This window comes from Puntigrus tetrazona, unplaced genomic scaffold, assembly GCF_018831695.1.
Source record: "Puntigrus tetrazona isolate hp1 unplaced genomic scaffold, ASM1883169v1 S000000513, whole genome shotgun sequence".
In the NCBI taxonomy this organism is placed as follows: Eukaryota; Metazoa; Chordata; class Actinopteri; order Cypriniformes; family Cyprinidae; genus Puntigrus; species Puntigrus tetrazona.
In genome coordinates, this window is record NW_025048150.1 from 1,394,379 (window position 1) to 1,420,000 (window position 25,622).

Genomic DNA, 25,622 nt, shown 5'->3' on the forward strand with positions numbered 1-25,622 from the left:
CTTCCACGCCGAGCGTTTCCAGCGTTTCTCGCGACTCTGACCAGTGATTCGTTCACAGAGCCACCGCTAATTTCACATTCGTACAGCACTTAACCATCGCTCTTCTCTTTTTAGTTCCCACAAACATGCCACAGGCACACTTCAACAAATCAAGACGCCGATGAGGTTTTAGAGAACTGTCACTGAGAAAATATTTAAATAAATAGTGCAAAAATAATCAGTTATTATGATTTTAAATCTAAAGTCTATTTTCAGCATTAAGTAACTTAACATTTTAAGTTGAGCGAACAAAAAAAAATTAAGTAAAGGATTTCAAGTTGAAACAACTTTCAGATACATTTTAAATCTAAAGTCTATTTTACTGTAGTATAGTGTCACATCTCTGGACTCTGTGTTTATGTTTTCGTTTCATGCCATGTGCTCCCTGTGCCCTGCCTTCCCTCTGTGTTAATTATGTTATTGTCATCAGCTGTGTCTCGTCAATTACCCTGTGTATTTAAGTCCTGTGTTTTGAGTTCTGTTTGTCCGAGTGTCGAGGTCCTTACCGAATGTCTTCACCTGTGTTTATCCTGCCTGCCTGCCTGCCTGTTCGACCTGCCTGCCTGCCTGTCTGTATATCCTTTATTTTGCCATTTTTGGAATTAAACCCTTTTATTTTCATTTAATCTTGTTGTGTGCTCTCGTGCTTACCACACAACCTTGACAGAACACTCGGACCTCAAAAGAAGTAAATAGCGGCGTATTTTCCCCCTTATTTTTTGTTTTTTGTTTGTCATGTTTGCCCAGTTCAAAGACCCAAACTTCCTCATCCGCCTGCTGGAGCAGGGGGATTGCTCTCTCGAGGACTACACCGAACTGTTCCTCGAACTGGCCAACGACTCCCGCTACCCGGACTGCTCTCTGCTCGAACTCTATTTCCGTGGACTTAACACCTCCAGCCAAGCGCAGCTGTCCGGGAGCGGTCCTCGAGAGAGCCTCGCCGCATACGTCGAGTGGGTGCTGGTGTCCTGCAAATCAACCATGATGGTTGCGCCTGAGGACAACGACACCAGCCCCACTCCAGATCCAGAGCCTAGCTCAGCCCTTCACCGCATGGTCGAGCCCCAGCCTGAGCCCACCGCTGACACGGGGGCGGAGTCGAGCGCGACCACGGACCCATCGCCAGAGAGAGCGACAGAGCCGTGGAGCGTAACAGGACCCGAGCCGTATACGTCAGACCAGGTGCGCGAGCCAGCAACGGAGCTCCCGCGGTGGAGACAGCCGACTGCGAGGAGAGCGCGGAGTGGAGCTCCGCCCACTACACATCGGCTGAGGATGAGCTGATCATCCACCTGGGGCTGCTGGATCTGCAAAGGGAGCTGGATGATGTAGACTTGGACTTGGACTTAGACTGGACACCTCCCCTGTATCCTGAGTTCCTGTTCCCGTTCAGCTACCCAGTAAGCCCGCTGGTTCCGCCCAGCCGTCCCGTTAGCCCGCTGGTTCCGCCCAGCCGCCCCGTTAGCCCGCTGGTTCCGCCCAGCCGCCCCGTTAGCTCGCTGGTTCCGCCCAGCCGCCCCGTTAGCTCGCTGGTTCCGCCCAGCCGCCCCGTTAGCCCGCTGGTTCCGCCCAGCCGCCCCGTTAGCTCGCTGGTTCCGCCCAGCCGCCCCGTTAGCTCGCTGGTTCCGCCCAGCCGTCCCGTTAGCTCGCTGGTTCCGCCCAGCCGTCCCGTTAGCTCGCTGGTTCCGCCCAGCCGTCCCGTTAGCCCGCTGGTTCCGCCCAGCCGCCCCCGTTAGCCCGCTGGTTCCGCCCAGCCGTCCCGTTAGCCCGCTGGTTCCGCCCAGCCGCCCCGTTCCTGTGCCCGCGCCACGCGGCGCTCCTCCAGTGCCCGTGCCACGCGGCGCTCCCTCCAGTGCCCGCGCCACGGCGCTCCTCCAGTGCCCGCGCCACGGCGCGCTCCTCCAGTGCCCGCGCCACGCGGCGCTCCTCCAGTGCCCGCGCCGCCACGGCGCTCCTCCAGTGCCCGCGCCCGCGCGCTCCGTCCCGTTCCTGCCCCGCGCCCGTGCGCTCCGTCCCGTTCCTGTGCCCGCGCCCTGTGCGCTTCCTCCAGTGCCGCCTCAAGTTTTCCCACCCTCCCACCCTTGCCACACCACGCCGATGGATCCCAGCAGCCCCTGCGCTCATCCTCAGCTCACCATCCGGAGCTCGCCACGGGTCTGCCGGTCTCCATCGCCGTCGAGGGTGAAGGATCCCTCGCCTCGCCGTCCTGCCTCCGAGACCCAGACTCCTCCTCGGCCCGTAGACCCGTCGGCTCCCCCTGGGCTCCTAGCTCCCTCCTCTACACCGTGGTCCGTCAGTCCACCAGCTCCACCAGGCTCCATCGTCCCTCCGGCTCCGCCTTGGTCTGTCGTCGACCATCCGTCGCCTCGGGATTCCTCTCCTCCGGCTTCGCCTCGTCCCTCCATCCCACCGGCTCTGTCAGGCTCCTCCTTCCCTCCGGCTTCACCTCAGTCCTCAGTCGCTCTGGCTCCGCCGCGTCCTTCCCGTCCCCCGTCTCCGTGTCAGTCGCCGAAGCCTGCGGCGTCGCCTTGGACCTCCAGCGCCTCGACGTCACCCTGGCTCTTCGGCTCTCCGTCTCTGCCTCAGTCTCCTCCACCACCTGCTCCGCCGCCGTCGGTCGGCCCCATGGAGTCGATGGCTGCTCCTCCTCCATGGCTCCTCCCTCCGTCGGCTCCACCTTGGACCACCATAGCTGGGCTCTGGATCTCCTCCTGCTCCGGACTCCTCCTGTCTCCTTCCTGGCTCCTCCCTCCGTCGGCCCCACCGTGGACCACCATAGCTGGGCTCTGGATCTCCTCCTGCTCCGGACTCCTCCTGTCTCCTCCCTGGCTCCTCCCTCCATCTACACCTCCTTGGACCCTTCTGCCTTCTGCCTGCCCCATCCTGGCTATCCGTCCTCCACCAGAACCTCCTCCCAAGACCCGGTATCCCCAAATCCTAGTCATCTTGGTTTTTGTTTGTGTTTGTTTGTTACCCTTTAGGTGCGAGGACGCACCTTCCGGGAGGGGGGGGTAATGTCACATCTCTGGACTCTGTGTTTATGTTTTCGTTTCATGCCATGTGCTCCCTGTGCCCTGCCTTCCCTCTGTGTTAATTATGTTATTGTCATCAGCTGTGTCTCGTCAATTACCCTGTGTATTTAAGTCCTGTGTTTTGAGTTCTGTTTGTCCGAGTGTCGAGGTCCTTACCGAATGTCTTCACCTGTGTTTATCCTGCCTGCCTGCCTGCCTGTTCGACCTGCCTGCCTGCCTGTCTGTATATCCTTTATTTTGCCATTTTTGGAATTAAACCCTTTTATTTTCATTTAATCTTGTTGTGTGCTCTCGTGCTTACCACACAACCGTGACATATAGTATCAATTTCATACACAATCATGCATGTTTATATATATATATATATATATATATATATATATATATATATATATATATATATATATATATATATATATATATATATATATTCTACTGTATAGTCTAATAATATATTCTAACTAGTGCTGTCAAACGATTAATTGCATCCAAAATAAAAATTAATATGTTTGTGAACTGTGTATATTTTTACACACACATTCAGTATATATTTTGAAAATGTTTGCATGTATACACATTTATATTATTATATTTTTCCTGTCATGCATAAATATATTTAATATATAAACATAACATATTTTTCTTAAATGTACACAAGCTTGTGTTTGTGTTTATTTACACACACACACACACACATACATATATATATATATATATATATATATATATATATATATATATACAGCACACGCTATTATGTACATATTGTGCAAACAAAAACATGATTAATCGCTATTAATAACAGCACTAATTCTAAATAATTTCTTTTAAATATTTAGGTTTTTTGTGCGTTTTTGGTGTGTTGATTTATGCATTTTTTTAGTTTTAAAATATATGTAATGTAATGAAAAAACAATAAAACACATTTCACACAGTATCAAAGTACCATGGTACTAAAATGCATGTATCCTGGTATTTTTGTAATCTAAATGTAAACTTTATCACCATGGCATATGAAGGGTATATAATAATCAGATGTGGCAATCAAAATGGCAAAATATATCAAAAGACACCATGTTTTTACTATAGTAAATGTTACCCTGTGCCGTGGTTTAAATCAAAGTACCATAAAATGATCATAATTGAACATTGCTATTTATTGCTATTATATGTAATAATGTGATTAATTGCTAGTAACCATTTGACAGCACTAATTCTAATTAATTTGAAATAATTACATATATTTTCTTTATATTTAATATTTAAAATACTTTTAGTGCAATGAAAAAAATTTCACTTGGCTTTTCAATAATATTTATGCGTACACTAGTATATCAATAGTTAATAGTACTTCACGTTTGATTGAGTTAAGTTCTTGAGTTACTGATTCACTCAGCTGGAAGTGATTCACTGAAATGAATCATTGTGGTTCTCACAATGCTGTTTAATTACCAAAGCCATCACGAATATATTGTGTTATATATATATATATATATCATCACCCAGCACTATACTGTACACTGTTAGTCAACTAAAATATTCCAGTGGTTACTTAAATTAACATTAAGTGACTTAACATTAGGGCTTAAATAATAATCAGTTATTATGATTTTAAATCTAAAGTCTATTTTCAGCATTAAGTAACTTAACATTTTAAGTTGACTGAGCAAAATAAAATTAAGTAAAGGATTTTTTTTGTTGTTGTACTAGTTTCAGTTGGTCGCTCAGTAATAAAACTACATTTCCAGCGTATGAAAAAGCCCCCGATGCTCTCAGGTTTTTCCGAAGACCTCCAGAAGCAATTAACGAAGGCACGTTGGATTTCAAAGGGCGAATGGGTTTAGCGGGTTAGTTTACAGTAGAGATCGCTCTGAACACGATATTGTGTACATCATCGCCAAACTATACGTCGTTTCAAAGAGCGATCCGTACACACGACATTTCCTCAGCCTCGGTGGAGGTGGTGTTGGTTTGGCACAGGTTATAACCCTCTAAAACAACACGGTAGCGGTGTGTGTGAATAGCAGGAAGTGCTTGTGTGTGTGGAGGAAAAAGCTGTGGAGGGTACGAGGGTAAAGACGGGGTAAAAATAGGGCACTGGGCAGAAGGCAGGAAACTAGCAAACTGTGGCCTCATAGAGGAATGTCTTCTGCTGCATCGAGATAAGAGCTTAACTCTCTCCTCTCCTACAACCTGCTCAAACTACTACCGCGGTATTACCGCAGTAAGAAAACACGTGTCTGCGTGAACACATCTCATGTCAATGCACCTCACTGGAAATCTAGCATTGTGTTAAAATAAAAAATGCTTCTATTACAGCACCGAAGTACCATGGTGCTAAAACGTATGTACCGTGGTAAACTACAACACTGTGGAATAAGAGTGGTATATAATAATCAGAAGAAAGAAAACGTGGTTCTATGTAGTAAATATTGTAATCAAATCGCACAAGATATCAAAAAACAACATGTTCGTATTAAAGTATTTCGAAAAAAGCATTGAAAATCGCTATTGTTTAATATTTACCATGGTACTGAAATTAATGTGTCGCATTTTTATGATGAATTAAAACATAGTAAAAGTAAAGACAAAGTAAATAGTTTTATATTAAAAGTTCTAAGAAATTATAAAAGCTTTTTTTATGTCAAACTACCGCAAAATTACCGTAACGAACAATCCGTTACACTAAAAGCGCTGTGGTACAAATATACACAGTGGTAATGGAGCTCAGGTATTGTAATATTCATATGGTATTTACAAAAATCATGTTATTACAATCCCCAAAATATTATGGCCATAGATGGCTGTAGATTTTTACTGTGTATAATGCATTCATGCACTCTGACAAATGCTTTTATTTTGAAGCTTTCTCTGGGAACCGAACCCATGACGTTGCTAGTGCCAATAAAAAGCGTAAAAGAATACATGCATCACGTTAAAATTAAACATAAGATGCGATCAGAGTCAAACTAGCTCACGTTTTCAGTGCCGCAGCTGGAAAAGTCAAGTACCACGCTACTACCGTAGTATTGTTTTTAGCAATGGTACCATAACGCTAGTGCTGCCGAGGGTATTTTAGACACGCACCACTTTGTATCGACCTCACCGGTGCATAGCATTTCTGTAAAAGCCGGGTGCACGCGTGCAATCCCAGATAGATTCAAACCCGTCTTTCTCGACCTCACCGACCCTCCCATCGCCCGCACCTTCATCTTCCTCTAGCGCCGGGGCTCTGGAAATGCGAGAAAAGGAATAAAAAAAAGGTGTGAAGAAACACCAACGACAAGAGCCGCATCCTCCGCCTCGTCTGGAGCGAGGGAAAGCAAATAATTAGCCAGAATCGCAAGCGCCCGCCTCCGTCGCATGCTTAATTAATGCTAAACGCACACGCCTGACCCGACGCAATCAGCTTCCCTGACCGAGCGCTGAACCGCTAACCGATGTGACAAACGGCCGTAATCACGTCATTTGTGTAAACACTTAAAAGATGCGATCGCGCGCGGCTGCTAATTCATTTACGCAGCAGTTGTTGGTTTTTAATTTGTGGGCGGGTGTAATTCTGTCATGTTGCCGCTGATCTTATTATGTGCTAATAGACTGTAGTGAAGCGTCCCTCGGGGCAGAGCCGCAGACATCTGTCTCTCTGGCCTTTACATCGGCCGTCTCTCTCTCTGCCTCGGGACTTCATTTTACTGTAAAATCTTCTGTCCGTGTGTGTCTCTCTCTCTTTACCTTTCTGTGGTGATAGGCCCTACGGCATGCCATTACTGGGCTAATGAGGGCTGTCTACAGCCGGAGAGAGCGAGCAGTCGACAGACACGCTAACCAACACTGACACTCTCATTATACAACTGGCAACCGCTGAATGAAGGAGTCCCTCTCTCCCTCTCCCTCTCTCCCGCTCGTTTTCTCTGTCCTCCTGTGACTCCGAGTCTCTTTCCAAAAACCATGCGACTCTAATACATTGTTTACTTAATTTCTAGCTTTGCATATGCCGCGATATAACATCGGCCCGGAGGCTTTTCACTGATTTTTTCACGGAAATACTCACACACGACCTGCGCTTCTGAGGAACACCTTCACGGGACGTCAAGTGTGTGTCCAGAAACACTTACAGCTCATTTATCGGCTCCAAATCAGCATATTTTCCTCAACGAAGCCTGTTTTAGGACTATTTGTCATGTATTTAAATACATTCAATATTCAGAACAGTATTTTGATTAATATTTATAATTATATTTTAATAATTTCTCATTTTTTTCATATATATATATATATATATATATATATATATATATATATATATATATATATACATACACACACATTTATTTATTTTTTTTTAAGCTATATAAATTCATATATACACATGTGTATGTGTTTATATATACACACACACACACACACACACACACACACATATATATATATATGTATATAAGTAATCACATCCGATATAAAAACATTTGTTTACATTACTTTTGTGTACTAAGAAAATAGAAAAATATCTAAGAAAAATATGTTATGCTTGTGTATTTAATATATATATATATATATATATATATATATATATATATATATATAGATAGATATATAAGAATATAAATGTATATGTAAATATTTTCAAAATGCATGCAGTATGTGTGTGTATTTATATATACGTAATAAATACATGTGCATATATTATGTAAACAAAAACTAAATTAATTATGATTAATTGTTTGACAGCATTTATGTATGCGTTTTGTATATTTTCGTTTATATCTTGCACATTATATATTTACATATGATGTCTCATACCCTTTTTAAAATATAATTTCTTTATGTTTTTTAAAAAAAACTCTTTTGTGAGAGTCACCTTTGCATCAAGTGACACACAAACCATTGAGAGTGTGTGTGTGTGTGTGTTACCATCAGGACTTCCTCTTCGGTGGTTTGAAAGGTAAACACTACATTACCGGTTAATTGAGCTGCCAGATATCTCGGCCAATCAGGGCTCAGGACGGTTGCTGCGGTGAACAAACAGGGAAGGAGGGAGCAGTAAATGAGTGCAGGGTGGGATATGGAGGGAAAACAATGGATGCTGGGCAGCCTGCCAAGGAAACAAGCAGAAACGGATACCATATTGGCAAAGCTTATCGCTGGAGCAAGATGGACCTGAACCAGATTAGAGTGCTGCCTGTATTCTGATATTTAAGACCACTTTCCTTTCGGACTTTCCTTCAAGGCCAAACATTTCACAGCGACGCAGATGCGTCTATTAGTGCAGCAATAAAACCTCTTCATGCAAACATTTCAGATCATATCTTCTTAAGTGGCCGTTGAATATACGATGCGTATAATTCATCTAAAAACACTAGAATAGTGTATGATTATATAATTTTACATTTTAAAAATGTGTTTATTAACTAGAAGGTGGGCCATGTACTATCAGAATTATAGTTACTTACTTAATCGAAACACTTTATGTCCAAATATTATAGTATTATAATAAATATTTCATATCAGATACTGTAATACTTTGATATGCAGCAAGGTATTATGACCATATTCATATAGTATAACATTTATATGTGGCCCTGGAGACGAAACTAGATGGGTTGCGTTCTCCTGGGTCACATATTAATAAAGTTTAATTCGTTTTAAGTCCTTAATATCCAAAAATACATCAAAATAATCGATTTTTCTTTTATGCCAAAAATCATTAGGATATTTAGTAAAGATCATGTTCCATGAAGATATTTTGTGTATATATCAAAACGTAATATCTGATTAGTAATATGCGTGGCTAAGAAATTCATTTGGACAACTTTAAAGGTGATTTTCTCAATGCTTACCTTTTTTTTGCACCAGATTTTCAAATAGCTGTATTCCAGCCTATATTACATGTATTACCTTGCTTATTCCAAAAAAAAAAAAATATGCATGCACAAATATATGATGCATTTGCAATGCAATTCATCTGCACACGTGTGTACAGACACACAAACACACATTCCCAGTGTTCGGTGCGTCTAACTACTGATGCGAGACTCGAGAGCAGCTGCAGGGTTTTGTTACCTGTAACACAAACCAACGCATGTTGTATCATTTACAGCCATTTCACATTAATGGACCGTGTGTGTGTGTGTGTGTGTGTGTGCGCGCATTTCTTCATAACATTCCCTGCAGATTAACAGAATAGACATGTTCACGAGAGGCTCCTCCGATGAATGGAATGTCAGGCATTACCAGGCTTATTTGAGCGCTCATATCAGCCAGTCAGATAAAGACAATCTGTGCATTGTGTGCTAACACACACACACACACACACACACACACAAACCATTCTCTTAATGACTATTCATAAAGTGGTACCACAGTAGAGCTTTTGCATACTGTTAAAGCATCTTCAGACAAATACAAAGCCATTAAACACTGTGCAGAATCTGTGCTTGGGTTTCAAAACCTTGTGAACATTTGTAGGCATCACAATCGCACTCAAAACCTTGTAATATTTTTAGAAGACCATGCCATGAATTTAAAGGTAGCATTGCATGCATGATGCAAAAGCGCAATGCATTGCACCAAGCTCTTTTTATTTATTTGAAGAAAAGTATTCATTAAAAATGCGATCTAATTAAAATAGTAGTCTATTTACAAATATTTGTATTGTGCATGCAGTGTGTAAATGTATCTAGCAAATAAGTGCATGTGCATATATATATATATGCGTGTGTGCGTGTACTGCATATATGCTAAACACATACAAACATATATATATATATATATATATATATATATATATATATATATATATATACATACTTGAACTGAGCCTCAGTAGTTGTTGTTTAGTTGACTTTGCAGTGATGATGCAGTTTTAGTAGGCAGCTGTTTATGCATCACACTTTGTTCCCTAACTCTTGAATGCTATTGCACAACTCCACCAGACCAGAATTCATGCCGTTAGAATGACTCTTTGCTGTTTTGTGCCGACCACAATATCTTAGCATGCACTTTCAGTATCACACAAACAGTTCGCTGTAGCCATCGTTGCGGTGCAAAAGACTCCAGGGCAGAAAACATGAATCATCTTTTTCAGCAGATATAAGCAACGATCTCCCACGCCGACGGACATATAGGCCTGAGATGTTGCACGTTGAAGACGTCGCTTATTTGCAGTGTTGTTCTATAGGGTCGCAGCTGCAGCAGAAACTGACCTCAGATCAGCGCCGCGTGGCTCGTCTGTGAAATGTGGCGGCATTAGTTTATGTAATTGCGTTACTCATAAAGCAAACACACGGCTGCCAGATTCGACAGTATTCCTGATGAAACTGTTAACGTTTATTTTTGGAGGATTAATTCCGTGGCTTACGAACATTACTTGGCTGTTAAAACCCAAACCTGTTGAGTTTTAGTTTATTATGAACTTTTATTATGGATATGGTGGTAAAAGACGCTTTTATGAGGTTTTGTGAAACGTTTTTTGCTTTTTATGAGTGTAATCTTACTTTGGCAACCCCACAGGAACATTTGATTGCTCATTCATAGCTCATGTTTCGTATGTTTTGTTTCACTTTTAAGACATTGCATTTGCGATTTTTCTTTTCCTAAAAAACATGAGCAGCAGAAATGAGGTTTTATTCGATGGCACCTGCGTACGCACACTCGCCCCTGAACTGGACCCGTTTTAATCTTACTTAATTGCCTAAGATGAAACGATAATGTTAGTGTTTGTGTGTGTGAGTGTGTGTTTGCATGTCTCTCATATTTTCGGTACATGTTGATCTGTCTGTCAGCACGGACGCCAATTTACTGTGTTGTTCAACACGAGACATCTGCTGTGGAAAATAAACCCCATGAGATCATTACACACACGTGCGCGCACACACACGGCGGGATCAGAAGGTCTCATACTCACGGGCTAAAACTGTCACTAGCGCTGTCGCCAGCCTAATGCCCTGGATACACCAATAAATGTCTGACGTGTAAGAAAGGTATTAGACATTCATGTACGGAAATATATATTCACCTATTTTTGCTGTACGGGCTTTCAATGTAATCTCTTCTGCTGTAGGACAAATTAAAAGTCTGCAGTTGTCAAATACTGTCATTATTGTTTCGGTTTGGACTTCTGGGTGGTTTGCCTGGGTGTTGCTATGTGGTTGCTAGGGAGTTTAAAAATACATTTTAGTGTGCTGTGAGACCTAGTGCTTTGGTGATTGCTAGGGTATTGATTTACAGCTGCTAGTCCGTTTTGGGTGGTTGCTAGGGCGTTGCTATGTGGTTGCCAAGGATATGGAAGTGATTTTTGGATTAAAACTTTAAGTTATCAAAAACAGTTATTGCTGTTTTTCTGTACTTGTGTTTCAACTCAAACTAGACTTTTAAAGTGTAAAATGTACTTCTAGGCTGTTCTGGTTGGGTTGCCAAGACGTTGCTATGTGGTATTCTGAATAGATTTTGTGATAGATTAAAATCCAAAGTTGTCTAATAAAATAATAGCTGTGATTTTTGTGTGCTTGAACTAGCCTTTTAAAGTGTAAAACCTATTTTTAGGGTGTTCAAGGTGGTTGCCAGGGAGTTTAAAATTACCACCCAAAAAAAATACTTAGGCCTATGTGGTCAAATACAGCCATTATAGTTTCACATTTCTTGTATTTCTTGTATTCATTACTTTTAAAGTGTAAAACATACCACTTGGCTGTGTTAAATGGTTGCCAGGGTGATGTTATATAGTTTCTAAGGAGTTCTGAAATGTTTTTAGACAATTTAATAGTCTAATGTTGTCAAATACAATCATTATAGTTTTGCTTTTTTCTGTTTGCACTCAAACTAGACTTTTAAAGTGTAAAACGTACTGCTTGGCTGTTCTGGGTGGTTGCTAGGGTGTTGTTATGTGGTTACTAAAGAGTTATTTGAAAAAGAGTTATTATATAAAATAATTGTTTAGACAAATTAAATGTCTAAAGTTGTCAAATATAATGATTATATTTTTGTTTATATAAGTGTACTTCTAGGGTGATCTTGGTCGTTTCCAAGGTGTTGCTACAGTATATGGTATTCTGAATAGTTTTTTGGACTAATCAAAAGTGTAATTAAAACTAATTCAACTAATCGATTAAAAGTTGTCAAATTCGGTCACACTTTCACTTTTCTTGCGTTTGAACTCAATCTAGATTTTTAAAGTATAAAACTTACTGCTTAGTGGTTCTGGGCGGTTGCCAGGGTGTTGCTATGTGCTTGCTATGTGCTTTCTGAATTGATTTTTAGACAGATTAAAAATCATTACATGTCATCGAATGCAATCATTTTAGTTTTCTTGTGTTTTCGACTGCTTGACTGTTCTTGGTAGTTGCTAGGGTGTTGCTATGCAGTTACCAAGGAGTTCTAATTGATTTTCACACCACTTGTCAGATACAATCAATATAGTTAACATTTCTTGTGTGTTTGAACTGAAACTTAATTTTTTTAAAGTGTAAAGCTTACTTCTTGACTGTTTTGGGTGGTTGCCAGGACGTTGCTATGTGGTTGCTAAGGAGTTCTGAGAGATTTTTTTTTTTTTTTTTTTGTGGGTTGCTAAGTGCTTTGCTGGTTGCCAGGAGATTGCGTTGCAGTTGCTAGGCTGTTCTATGTGGTCGCTAAGGAGATCTGAGTGATGTTTTGTGTATTGTCATGTGGTTAAATGCAAGCTTTCTGTCATCGTCTGGGATTTTTTCACCTGTTTTATTGTTCAGCAGGTAAAAATCCTGCTTCTGATTACTTAGTAAAGTAACAGAACACTCATGTCTGGAGCACACACACACACACACACACACGGGCTGAAGTTTAATGCTTCTCGTATGGCATCAGACTGTAAAACACTTTGCGGTTCTAATTGAAATCGTTATTTTTTTTTCAGCGTGTGCTGAATTGGACTGAATTCAGCATAAGAAGTTTCACTGGTCTGTTGTCTGTCTGTTAGCATCCAAATGAGTTTGTCTTAACTTGCGAGAACAATGTTTTTGCGACTTGGCTTCTTCAAACTCAAATGTGTGTTTGGCAGCGAGTGTTTGGAAGGCTTTTCTCTGGAAACAGCACTTTTGATTTAGACGACGAGCAGATGGTTGTAAGTAGATTGCTTTCATGTTAAGAAATCACTTTCCTTCTTTTGTCTGGCCTGCGAACGGAAGATTATTTTAATGCGGCCTCTTTTTTGTCATTACTGTGTATGGAACGGTGACATAACACCAAATACTCGGGAAAGAAAGAGGATGAGGAGCAGGGAAGCCTGACGGCGATTGGTTCAGCCGCAGAAACCTGTTGCCAAGCTGTTAGAGGAACGTTTTATAGCTCAGATGTTGGTTTAATTTAAAATCGAATGGCTTTCTTAGTTATGTTTCATTGAAATATCAACTTAACGAGACCCTAATAGGTCTTTCAGTCTTGATTTGATCTCATTACTGCTTGGGAGAAACCGTTGAGATCTCGCTTATGCTTCTTCTTTACTGTGCATTCAGATTCCGCGCACGTTTTTACTCATAAGGAAGTTTGTCAGCATCTCTGTGATTATGTCAACTCAGAAGGACGAGTGACAGTCAGACGGTATTTTCAGTTTGAATCATGTGATCCGGTCAGCATCGCCTTTACAGCTGCGCTGGAGGGTGAGAAGAGAAACCCGCCTCTGATTGGCTGTTTTCGAGCGTTTGAAATGAAAGTAACGCGATTGGCTTCTTTTGTTTTCACTCTGACCGCCGCGAAGAGAAACTCTTGTGCACGTGTGCTTGAAAATTCACCAGAAATCTACCCGAACATCATAGTACACATAAATCAATGCAGTAAAAACAGTGATGGGTAGACTCTAAATATATATATATATATATATATATATATATATATATATATATATATATATATACACATATACACATATATACATATATACACATATATACACATATGTGTGTGTGTGTGTGTGTGTGTGTTTGTGAGCAGTTTTGATTATTTTAGATGACTCCGAACTTGTTTACCTCGTTGATTTAAATGAGATCAAAAAATGCAAAGAGAAAGAACATATATTCTATCCTTTGTTATCAACAAGATGAAGTACGTTAAACGTTACATTACGTGTTATGCTTGTGAAAAAACAGCGGGGAGTAATCATTTGAATCATAAAAAGTGGCACATTAAAATAAAAAAATGTAGCATCATTAATACGTTTTATTTGTTTACCTGTGTGTCTCGTATGACAACTGTAATGACTTACTAGCTAAAAATCTACCTTTAATCAAGTAAGTACGATATATAATAAAATAAGATGATCATGTAATCAGTAAAAAAAGTATCGTGCTGTCAGATTACGGGTATTTATCATTTTTGTAATCTGATTACACTACCCAGCATTGAAAACCACCATAGCAACCGCTTAGCAACACCCTGGCCAATCACAAACTCCATTATTACTCTCTGCGGCAACCGCATGGTAGCAATGCCCTGGGAACCAGCCAGAAAAGCTGTGGTAAATACATAGCAATAAGAACGCCTCGGCAACTGCATAGCAACGTCCCGGCCAATGACAAAACCCCAGCGATACCGCCAGCGAGTTTTGCATAGTCAAACAGCGCTCGTAGTTTCACCAGGAAATATGTTAGCATATTTGTATTTTACCATCTGTAAATATTCACAGCAGCTTGACTATTTTGATTTGTACTCATCCGATCGGCGGCGCTCTGTCTCTCTCTGTTTGTCTGTCTCTCTCGTTTAAACAGGTCATTCGTCTTCGCACGGCCAAAACAATATGTTGATTGTACAAACACAGTTATTAACTGGACGGCGTCCAGCCGGAGTTATTTTCGATGTAAAGGCCTGTGGGAACATTGTGTGCTTTAGAGATTTGAGCGGTGATGCAATGACAGAGAGAAATAAAAGCCATCGCTCGGATTGCTCACTCACTTTAGATTAGTTTTAAGTGGCTAAAACATCAGCGTCCCACAGAAATAATGCGGAGCGTGGCTTTATTTCACTGTAGTTTTGTGCTCGAAAAAGGGGTTGAATCTGTGAGAGCCTCGGTTCGGGAGCATCCAGAAATAAAGTGCTTAAAAAACCGAACGCTTGCATTTAGAATTCAGCCGTTTTGTCAGCGTGCGTTTTAATTAACGCCGGGGACTAATCGACTGATTTACATCAAACGTGACTTTTTTTGGGGGGAATCTCAAACATCTTCTGCTAGTTTGGGTTTTTTGCTGTTTCAGAAATTAAATTAGCCAGTGCTACCGGATCGGGTTATTTGACCATATTTGAATTCATTTGTGGATTTTTTAATTTTTTTTCCCACAAGAGCAGCACAGTGTGTGTGTGTGTGTGTGAGAGTGTGTGTGTGTGTGTGTATGTGTGTGTGTGTGTTTGTGTTGTATTGTGTTGTGTTGCAGGTGTTCAGTAGCACCCCATCCCCATTTTTCTGTGTTATCCTAATTAAACACACACACACACACTCACACACGCACTCACACACACGCACTCACACACACACACACACACACTCACGCACACACACATCCTATTTACATAATGAGACAGAATCTGTAAAAGACTAACGAGAAATCTAACGATCACTCGAAAGAAAAAGAAAGAAAGCCAGAGACGGATCTCACTTACAATCAATCGCCTTCTTCTTTTATATTAGTTTGTTTTGATTGTGTTTTATGACTCACAGACGGAAAAACACTGGACAGAACTTCCAGTTAGAGGACTAGTTCACCCACTAATGAAGATCCTGTCATCATTTACTCATCAGACACCTTCACGCCGCTCTTTTTTTTCATGCAATGCAGACAAAAACATCACAGGGGCATCTTGTGTTTGAGTCAGAAGAGTTTTTATAATTATAGTCACAATGACTACTTTCACGATAGGCGCGTGGTATTTTTAGCCTTTTTGAAGCGCGGCTGAACTGCATCGAAAAAACAGCAGAGCGAACATTCCCTGAAAGTTTTTCACGCAAAAACAAGCCCGTGTGAGCTGGAACGAAACGAGGATCTTGGTGTTCCTGTAAGTATTGGGTTCCACCGCAGGGTTGACATTTATTCTCCTGCTAGTCGAGTTAATTTATCGCACCCTTATTGAGCAGCGTTAAGTGTTTGGCACGATGGCTTAAACACACCACCTAGTATTTTATACTATATTTAATATTACTAAGTACATCCCTGCTGTCGACAGCCCAGCACGCAGCGCCCGAAATAGACTCGTTCCACCGGCCTAGATGCTTTTCAGGCCATAATTGCAACTTAATCTCTGGCCCTGTGCAATTTGCATTGTAATAATATCCAATATTCAAAGTGCAGTAATGGTCTTGTGGTTTACGGAACATTTGCATCAAGCAGCTGGTGCTTTGCGTTTCTCTTTGATGTGGATCCGGTCTTGTTTGTTTGTTTGTTTGTTTGTTGGTTGGTTTGAAACGTCCTTTCTCCTTCACCGTCGTCTTAGAAAGAGTCGACGTTAGCGCTTTTATATTTAACCCAGTATCGCACGCTCTCATGACATCTCCGTATACATGTTCCTCGTCTTATTCGGCATTATTTTTTGCTTTGTTTATATACTGTAACGTAACAGCATGCATCCGTATTTTCAGTTTACAGTTCAGTTTTAGCAATTGCATGTCATTTTTATTACATATTTTTATTTATTTAGTTTTCATTTATTTTCAAGTTTCAACTATACAAATTGCAATATATTTAATTTAATAAATGTAATGTTTTATCTGTGTATTTCGTCTAATATTTATTTCAGCTTTGTAAATTAGCAAAAAAACACACATTTTTTCAGAAGAACAATATGTTAAATTGGTTTTATATACATATTAGCGCTGTCAAATGATTAATCGCAATCACATTTAAAATATATATATTTATTATTCATATACAAAATCAAAACGCATATGCGTGCATATATTTTTAAAAATCTGTTTATTTATTAAATATATTTATACATAATATAAAATATAATAATACACACATATATATATATATATATATATATATATATATATATATATATATATATATATATATATATATATATATATATATATATAATAATAAACAACACGTGCATATATTATGCAGACATTTTTTTATTTAGATGCCACATCGCAAAATACACAACAACATGACAACTACTAATGTTTATGCAATAGCTTTTTTATTTTAAACTCAGCTTCCAGTCAGGCCGGCGATTTCACCACAATCATTCTGGTACCTGTTCGGTCAAAAGCATTCAGAAATGCCCCCTCAAGTCACCCACGGGTTACAGTAAAGTTCTCAGTAAAGGGCACATCGATTACGGACACGTGCGGCGGTTAACAGGAAGACACGAGGTGCAGAAAACCCCTGTCGTGTGCCTAAGTTTAGCTGCAGCGATGAGAGAGATGCAAATCAGAGAGAAAGAAAGAAAAGTAGATGACAGCATCCCACGATCCCTTCAGTCTGTCTGGGCGATTAGCAGCCGGCCCCTAGCTGCCACTTCTGATGAGGGACATTCTCACCGCGCTAAATACACCGCTCTGCTTTTACTTGACAGCATATTGTTAGTCATACAGCACTTTCTGATTTACAGCGATATGCAGATTCATCCAGCCCTTGAATCACTTCACGTGTGGGTTTGTTTGTCAAATATTAGTGTGAGGAAAGATTTGACATCGAGCTTGTTGATTTTTGTCAATGCAATTAGAAGAAATTGAAGGTACTGTGATGTGTCATTACTGTGGTACTTTCACATCTCCAAAGAACAAGCATGATTGGCGCTTATGTTTGTATGCATGAGCATTTGACATAAAGACCCTACCTATTATGTCTTTTCCTTGTCCATGCACAGCGCTAGATAGCAAGTTTATCGACTAAATTCGGAATTGTGGATGATCTGTAATCATGCAGTCATTGAAAGTAAATGCGATCTGATTTTAAAATGCAATCGAATCAAATTACACATGAAGAGTTTATTTGCAAAAATCACATTTCTTTTTATGCTATCCGAATAACCCAACTTCCGTCTGATCCAGATAAATTGGAAAGCACAATGAAAATAACGATTTTTGAAAATTGTTGGAGTTATCTGTTTTGGCTAATTAACTCTTCACACACTACGTTTTTGGAATCTGATTACGTAATTCGGATTACATGTAATCAGTCACCACTCAGCACCGTTCTCCTACCGTAGTACTTCAAAGAACACTGGGGTGTTATCTTGTATGTTTAACATGGTATTTTGTTAATGAGCCCGAGGCTGTATTTTATCATCCTCTTGTAATATTTCTCTTGGGTCATTTGATAGACAGCAGTGTGCGCTACAGTTACACTACCCTAGTTTAATATGTCTCTGTGTGTATGTGTGTGTGTGTGTGTGTGTGTGTGTGTCTGGCACACTCTCTTGTGTGAATCATTAGATGTTGGATTGCTCCGATTCCCAAAACCTAGACTGCCAAAACTCCTGCCGGGAGCGTTTCCTCAAACAAGCCTCACACACTGAGCGGGACAGAGGAGATCACACACACACACACACTGATACACGCAGTGGGAAGAGGCCAGAATGACTGACTGAAATCAGTTCATATGTCATTATTCCTGCTGAGCACAATATGTTATTAGAGGCGTTTAAGTCAATCATAGTAGTAGTGCTGATAGTCATGTGAGCAAAGCCCTGACAGCAAGCATTACATTTCAGAAATATAATTTAAACCTTTAAAATGATGAAATGGCTGAAAAAAAAAACATATATGCACGCTGAAGGAGGATGCAGAGACATATCTAGATAGCATCACCCTAGCAACAGGCTTAAAACCATCTAAAGCAACCTGCAGAGCAAATCTGCTTAAACTACATAGTAACACTTAAAAACATCTGGAGCCCTCTAGCAACCACTTAGAATGCAAGCAACTGAATAGCAACACCCTGGCAACCACATAGTAACACAATTTAAATAATCTGGAGCAACCACTCTGAACACAAACAGCTGCATAGCAACACCCTGGCAACCACACATAACGTAATTAAAACCGTCTGGATTGCCATGATAGCCACTCTGGAAACCAAGAGCTGCATAGCAACACCCAGGCAACTACGTAGTACCACACTAAAAATGATCTGGAGCACTCTAGCATCAACTCAGAACTGCATAGCAACACACTGGCAACCACATAGTAGCACACATTTAAAGCCACCTGGAATAGCCTAGCAAGCACTCTGCATAGCAACACCCTGGCAACCACTTAGTAGCACACGTTTAAAGCCATCTGGAGTACCCTAACAACCACTCTGCATAGCAACACCCTGGCAACCACATAGTAGCAAACATTTAAAGCCATCTGGAACACCCTAGCAACCACTCTGCATAGCAACACCCTGGAAACCGGCCACAACATGCAGCCTAGAATAACAGAAATCCTGTTTGTTATTGCTGATGTTTTGATTAGTGATGTCTCCCGTGGTTTGTGTCTCTTGTTCTTCTGACCCTCTTCTAAGTCGGACCCGTTGTCCTGTGTTTTTCTCTCCTCTCTGTCTCCTCTTTTCTCCATCTCTCAGAGCAGATACGGTGTAGGAGATCGAGGTGTTAGGCTGTACGGCGCTTTACCCGTGAGGCCCAACCCTGAGGAGAAAAGACTGCCCTCTTCAGGGGTGAGACCCGACACTCTTATCTTCTTCAGCTCTGATCCAAGCAGCTAGCAGACCACAGACATGCTCTATACAAGTACACGGATGCTAGCATCAATGCTAAAGTGTAACCATGCAACACGTGCTGGTGGTAAAATCCAGTTTGCAGTTTGCAGTTGCATGCTTTTTTAGCATACGTTTCTATCCCTTCACACTAAATAATTGTACTAAGGGTGTGTCTTACATGACAACAATATGCAATGTATGTTTTCGAAAAGTTTGCATTCAAGCGTCAACGCTGTAAAACAGACTGTATTACGTATGCCAGGCCAGTAGTTGGTGCTGTGCCTATATAAAAAACACCATATGCATTTCTATAGACTAAATGTACAATACGCGAGCAAATTTGCATATTTGTATTTTACACGAGTACTTGCATTTTCAAAACGTAAAACAAAACTGTTTAACGTACTCCAAAACGCTGTTGTTGTTTTAAACGAAGGGCCGAAAAGCATTAACAAATATATTTTAGTCCCCCAATCCACACCATAACAATAACGAAAACTTAAAATATTGTTGGATCTGCGGTGGGATGTAGTTTTTCTACATGAAGAATGATAAAAACACCGACAGCCAATCAGAAAGAGCACGAGTATTTAAAGTGACAGATAACAAAAAAACTCCAGTGCGTTTAATAAACAGGATGTTATCGTCAGTCGATGATGTTATATAGTTATTGCTTTAGTTGTGAATGAGCCGTTAGCATCCTGACTGAAATGACAGCTCGCTAGTGATTGGTTAATAATTGTCTGCGTAGTGATTCGAGTCGAGAGCTGTGCATTAACATGCGGCTAAACTAATGACTTTAAAACGAAAAACAGCACTCAGACACTAGGAAAAATCATCTGTGAAGTGGATTATTGATTGTTTTCAAACTACAGAAGTATTTGTAATCAATACTGGGTTTGCTCATGGTGGTCTGGATCAGGGCTCTCTCTAGCGCCCCCTGTCTGTCTGTCTGTCTGTCTGTCTGTGGTGGTTTTGTGGTTCTCTGAGGGTCACATGATGAACTGAGAGTCTCTATATGTCCCAATAGGGCCACACTTCTCACCCCCCACACACACACACACACACGCTACAGGATGAGCTTCAAGTTTGAGCCAAAACCGAACAGTCAAGTGTAACTGCTTTGACTTACAAAACATACTGTGGCAGACTGAGATGGCAAAAATCATGCCACTGAATGATTACCATATTCATGCCGGTACTCTAAAGGTATTTCAGAAAACATCTCAGTACTTTTTGGTTATATTTTTGTAAGTGTTGTTTACTTTCTACTTTTTATAGTTTTAAATATTTTATTTTTTTAGTAGCTATATGTAATTTAATGACAAGCTATTAATTGTGTGTGTTTTTTTTTTTACATAAAATATGTATATGTATTGTGTATATTTATTATGTGTATATGCAAACATACAAACACATACCGTATATATTTTGAATATGCTAGTATTATATTCATATAAATAATATTATGTTTTATAGTAAATATATGTATTATATAAGCAACATATTTTTCTTAATTATACGCATGCATGCACGTATGCGTGTTTATATATGCATAATAAATATATACAGTACACACACATATATTGTGTGAACAAAAACTTATTTTGAATGCAATTAATTGCCATTATTTATTATTTTTATTATTTTTATTATTATCATTATTATTATTTAAAATATTTTAGTAATGATAAGCGCTAATAAAAAAAGGTATAATGGTTAAAATAAAAAGTATTTATTAGTGAATATAATTTCATCTGTATATAGTTTGTCTTTGCATTTTTCGAATCCAACTTTTCAAAAATATTTTATTTAGCAAAAATCCTAAAAAGATCATAAAATGTATATTTATACTATGCTAATGTTCTTTTAGTGAACGGTTGCTATTTTTCACATTATCAGTGAAACCAAAACAAACATCTGCATTGCATTTCGTGAAGCAACCGAACAACGTGCTGCAAGCGTTTTTTTTTTTTTTTTTTAACGATACTAGTAAAAAAAACTGATTTACTACAGCGCCTTTGTCGAATGCAGCGCGGGATGCACGTGAACACACAGTCATTTGGGGCTGATCTTTAGAAGTGTGCACATGTGCCAGCGTTTCTGCAGTCGAGCATCACTCATCTTCTGTTCGCAGTTCACACACAATCACCCTCAAGAGTGACTCACGATCAAAAGTGAGCACGTTTGACTCAGAATTACCCAAGTTTCCTTTTTCGCTTTCCGTTGCTTGAAAGGACGTCCGTATTTAACAAAGTAAAAACGCGTCTGACTCACTGGAAAAAGTCGATCCGCTCAGCGCACCAACTGAAAAGGGCCAAACTATGGAAATTAAATTGTTCCAAAACACGACGGATCCTCTGCTGCAGGAACGATCTTCTCGTGGTCCTGCTCGGCCGGATACCGGCGTGTGCAATATTGTGGGCGGCCTCTTTTTAATTAGAAACGAGATGGTATTGATGTTCCAGAAAGCGGCATCGTAAATCATTTATCAGCGCTGGAGTGCTAACAAAGCAGCTCGTGCTGACCGCTCCTGCCTCATCCGATCCATTATCAGGATTCCCACGGCCGGGAGAAAAAAAAATAAAAAAATCTGCAAATATCAAGGCATTTTAAAATGTTGATGGGCTTTTTTCAGACTTGAAAGGTGCTATATAGGCCATTGGATTTCTTTTACGTACTTCCAGGTACATTTGCACGATACCATCTCGATAGTGTTGAAAATATAATATTTACATGTCTTTTTTAATGTTTTAATAGCATTTAGGGCATGACTATACAACCTTTTTTCGCATTTATGATAGTACTATAGTATTCTAATTGTCAAGCTTGGTATCCATACCTCCATTATTTTGTATTTTAATAAGAATAAGCACGAACTAATAAAAATATAACAAAATATATGGTTTTTAAGCAAACGTGATAATATCGTGATAATGCTTTAACCTAGAAATTGTAAGAAGTCAACACTTAAAGCCTTTATGCATAGTGCATTCACAGTGCATGCTGTAATGCATTATGACTGCGCCGTTTCATAAGTTAATATGCATTATAATATTTGACGTTTTTTGTCGTTTTAATGCAGACTTTTTGTCCGTGTGACAATGAATACTTAAGTCATGCAATGTATTGTAACTTTGGAGAAATATATATATATATGTTGAATTGCAAGACATAACCATTGCATTAAAATAATATGCATTATATATATATATATATATATATATATATATATATATATATATATATATATATATATATATATATATATAAATAAAAAAGGCTTAATAAATGTTTTTCTTAATTTTAAAATATTTTGACGACTACTAAAGTCAATACTCGTTTATGCAATAAAAAAAAAAAAATACAAAAAAATACAAAAAAATCCGGGACAGCTTTGACTATTTTAACGACGGCATCACAGAAAGTGAAATACAGAAATACGATGTGTGTGTTTGTGTGTTTCCCTACTCTGCAGTTAGTTAAAGTTCTCTCACAGAGTCTTGTCACGTTCGCAAATAAAACAGAAAAATATGGTATTTTTACAATGCCCAGAGTTCTGAGGAACGATCTAAAAAAAGACAGAGAGAGAAAAAAACTTTTTTTTTTTTTTTTTTGCTCAGTTTTCCGGATGCGTACATGCATTTACATATGAATGGTTTAAAATTATCTGCCTTTTATCAAGCGTCTCCTCAGCCGCCTTTTAAGAAGTCTAACCAAACCATGGCATGAAGGTTGAGCTCAGAACAACCACTTTAACAGCTCTGAGAGGAAACGTGCCGTTTCTCCTCGGCCCCGTGCGTCAGGTGTTGCGGTGAGGGAGGCAACCAGCTTTCAGGCCTTTGTTCGGTATCTTTACATCTCGACACACAGGGTTCAGTTAAAAGTTGGTTCAGTTAAACATCCGCTCACTAGCTAAAATCACCCCCCCCCCCGCACACACACACACACACACACACACACCCTCACCTTTTAGCTTCCTCTGGAGGTGAACGACACACACACACACACACACAGTTATTTTCAGAGTTTATTGCTGTGAAACCGACAGGCTCTCTTTCTTTCTTTTCCCTCCTTTATCTCACATGGTGCCGGGAGAATGCCGTCGCTTTAATGGAGTTTAAGCATCAGATGTTTCTCCTACAATCCTTTCTAGAACGCAAATGAGTCACTAGTAGTTTTGCTCCGGGAGCTTAGATGGTTCGATTGGAAAGGTTTGAGTTCCTGGGCAGCTGGAGACGGCGTTGTTTTTAGCTCGCTAGCGTTGTCGTCTCAGGAGAAACATCTCGAACATCTGCTGAATCCCATCGCTGTCGCTCGTTCACGTCTCCCATGTTTTTGGCCGGGTTAGTTAACCAGTCGTCGTCTAGTAGAGCTCCGAAATGGTCGTCGAGCAGCTCAGATCGCTTGGTGAGAGATCTCTGGCGTTTGATTGAAGGGTTTGAGCGCGGTTTGAGACGTCGCCGAGATCTCATTGGAGACTGGCGTTAATCTCAGTGGTGAATCAATCCCATGAAACCTTTGAGCCAATAGCTGTCATTTATTTACTAAGATTACAGATCTGAACCAGCTCGGATCATTTAATGGGAAATGACTGAATTGATATCGAGATTTTTGACTTTGAACTTTTTTTGATTCATATCACAGACACGCATCTGAAGCGGTCCATCTATTAATGAGCTTTCTTCGCCGTGGTTTCCCTCATTTGCTGCCGTTTCGTCTGTAAGCTAGACGTTAAACACGCAGCGAGGTGTCGACGCTAAACCGTCCGAAGACGGCGGGATTAGCCAAATGACATCTCAAATTTCCCTCCTCTGCTAAATATGTGCTAATGTAATGTTTTGAACGTTTGTAATCCAGAGAGCAGCGCTAGCGTCATTCGGACCCGTCCATTGATGCCAGTTCGTGGGTTTCTCATCTCTGTAATCCTGGAATATAATCTCATGCGATACGGATTTATCACCATAAACTGCTTTCAGTGGACGACCGCTAATTAGCAATTCATTGGCGCATTTTTTCTAAATAGCAATAGTATAAACATTTTTATCACCATTCTACGCGTTGTGCAATCTTCTGCTGATTTAATCGAGGTCATACAAATAATATTAATAAATAATGCCACTTTTCAAGTCCCGTCGCCAATTTTAAATGTAAAATATAAAGATAAATATTAAATAATATTTAAGTGAATATGAATCATTTTAGATGCTTTTGGGAAACAAAACATTTTGTTAAAATAATATAGGTGTGTGTGCAGTGTGTATTTATTAGGTATATATAAATACACACACATGCATGCATGTATATATTGAAGAAAAATATGATATATTTTTGTAATAAATATAAATTCTATAAATATGTAAATACATGTAAATATTTTGAAAATACATTCTGTGTGTGTGTACACATATATTACACACACACACATATATATATATATATATATATATATATATATATATATTTAGTTCAGATATAGGAACTCCTAAAAAAAAATTATATATATAAAAATATATATATAAAACAAAAACATATATATATATATATATATATATATATATGTAATTTTAGTTTTATATATATATATATATATTTTTATGTATATTTTTTTTTTTTTTTTTTAGGAGTTCCTATATCTGAGCTTCCTCATCTTAAACAAGTTTAAAAAAAAATTTTCTGAGTTCTCTTAAATTGCGCTCCGCGTGTTTGTGTAGGATGCGACTTTAAACGGGCAGCACAACATGTGTTTCTGATGCTTGAGCTTTAATTAAGACAGAAGTAAGGCCTCATAATAACAGCCCCAGCTGGAGCTCGCGAATTTCCTGCGATTAGCCAATCAGAAAAGAGGGAGGGCGTGGCCCGGCACGTCTCGTTTTTCTTTTAA

The 25,622-nt window shown here is 39.7% G+C and overlaps 1 protein-coding gene across 7 annotated transcripts in view; it reads left to right on the top strand.

Annotated features, from left to right (window-relative positions):
- tox2 (TOX high mobility group box family member 2) overlaps positions 1–25,622 on the top strand; it is a 126,216-nt gene that overhangs the window by 29,941 nt on the left and 70,653 nt on the right. For 4 of the 7 annotated variants that reach the window (XM_043232177.1, XM_043232176.1, XM_043232182.1 and 1 more), the window contains exon 2: positions 19,604–19,696. The exons of the other annotated variants lie outside the window; for them this stretch is intronic. In XM_043232177.1, coding sequence (XP_043088112.1) covers positions 19,604–19,696 — 93 coding nt within the window. The remainder of the gene's footprint in view (positions 1–19,603; positions 19,697–25,622) is intronic. 7 annotated transcript variants of the gene reach the window in all.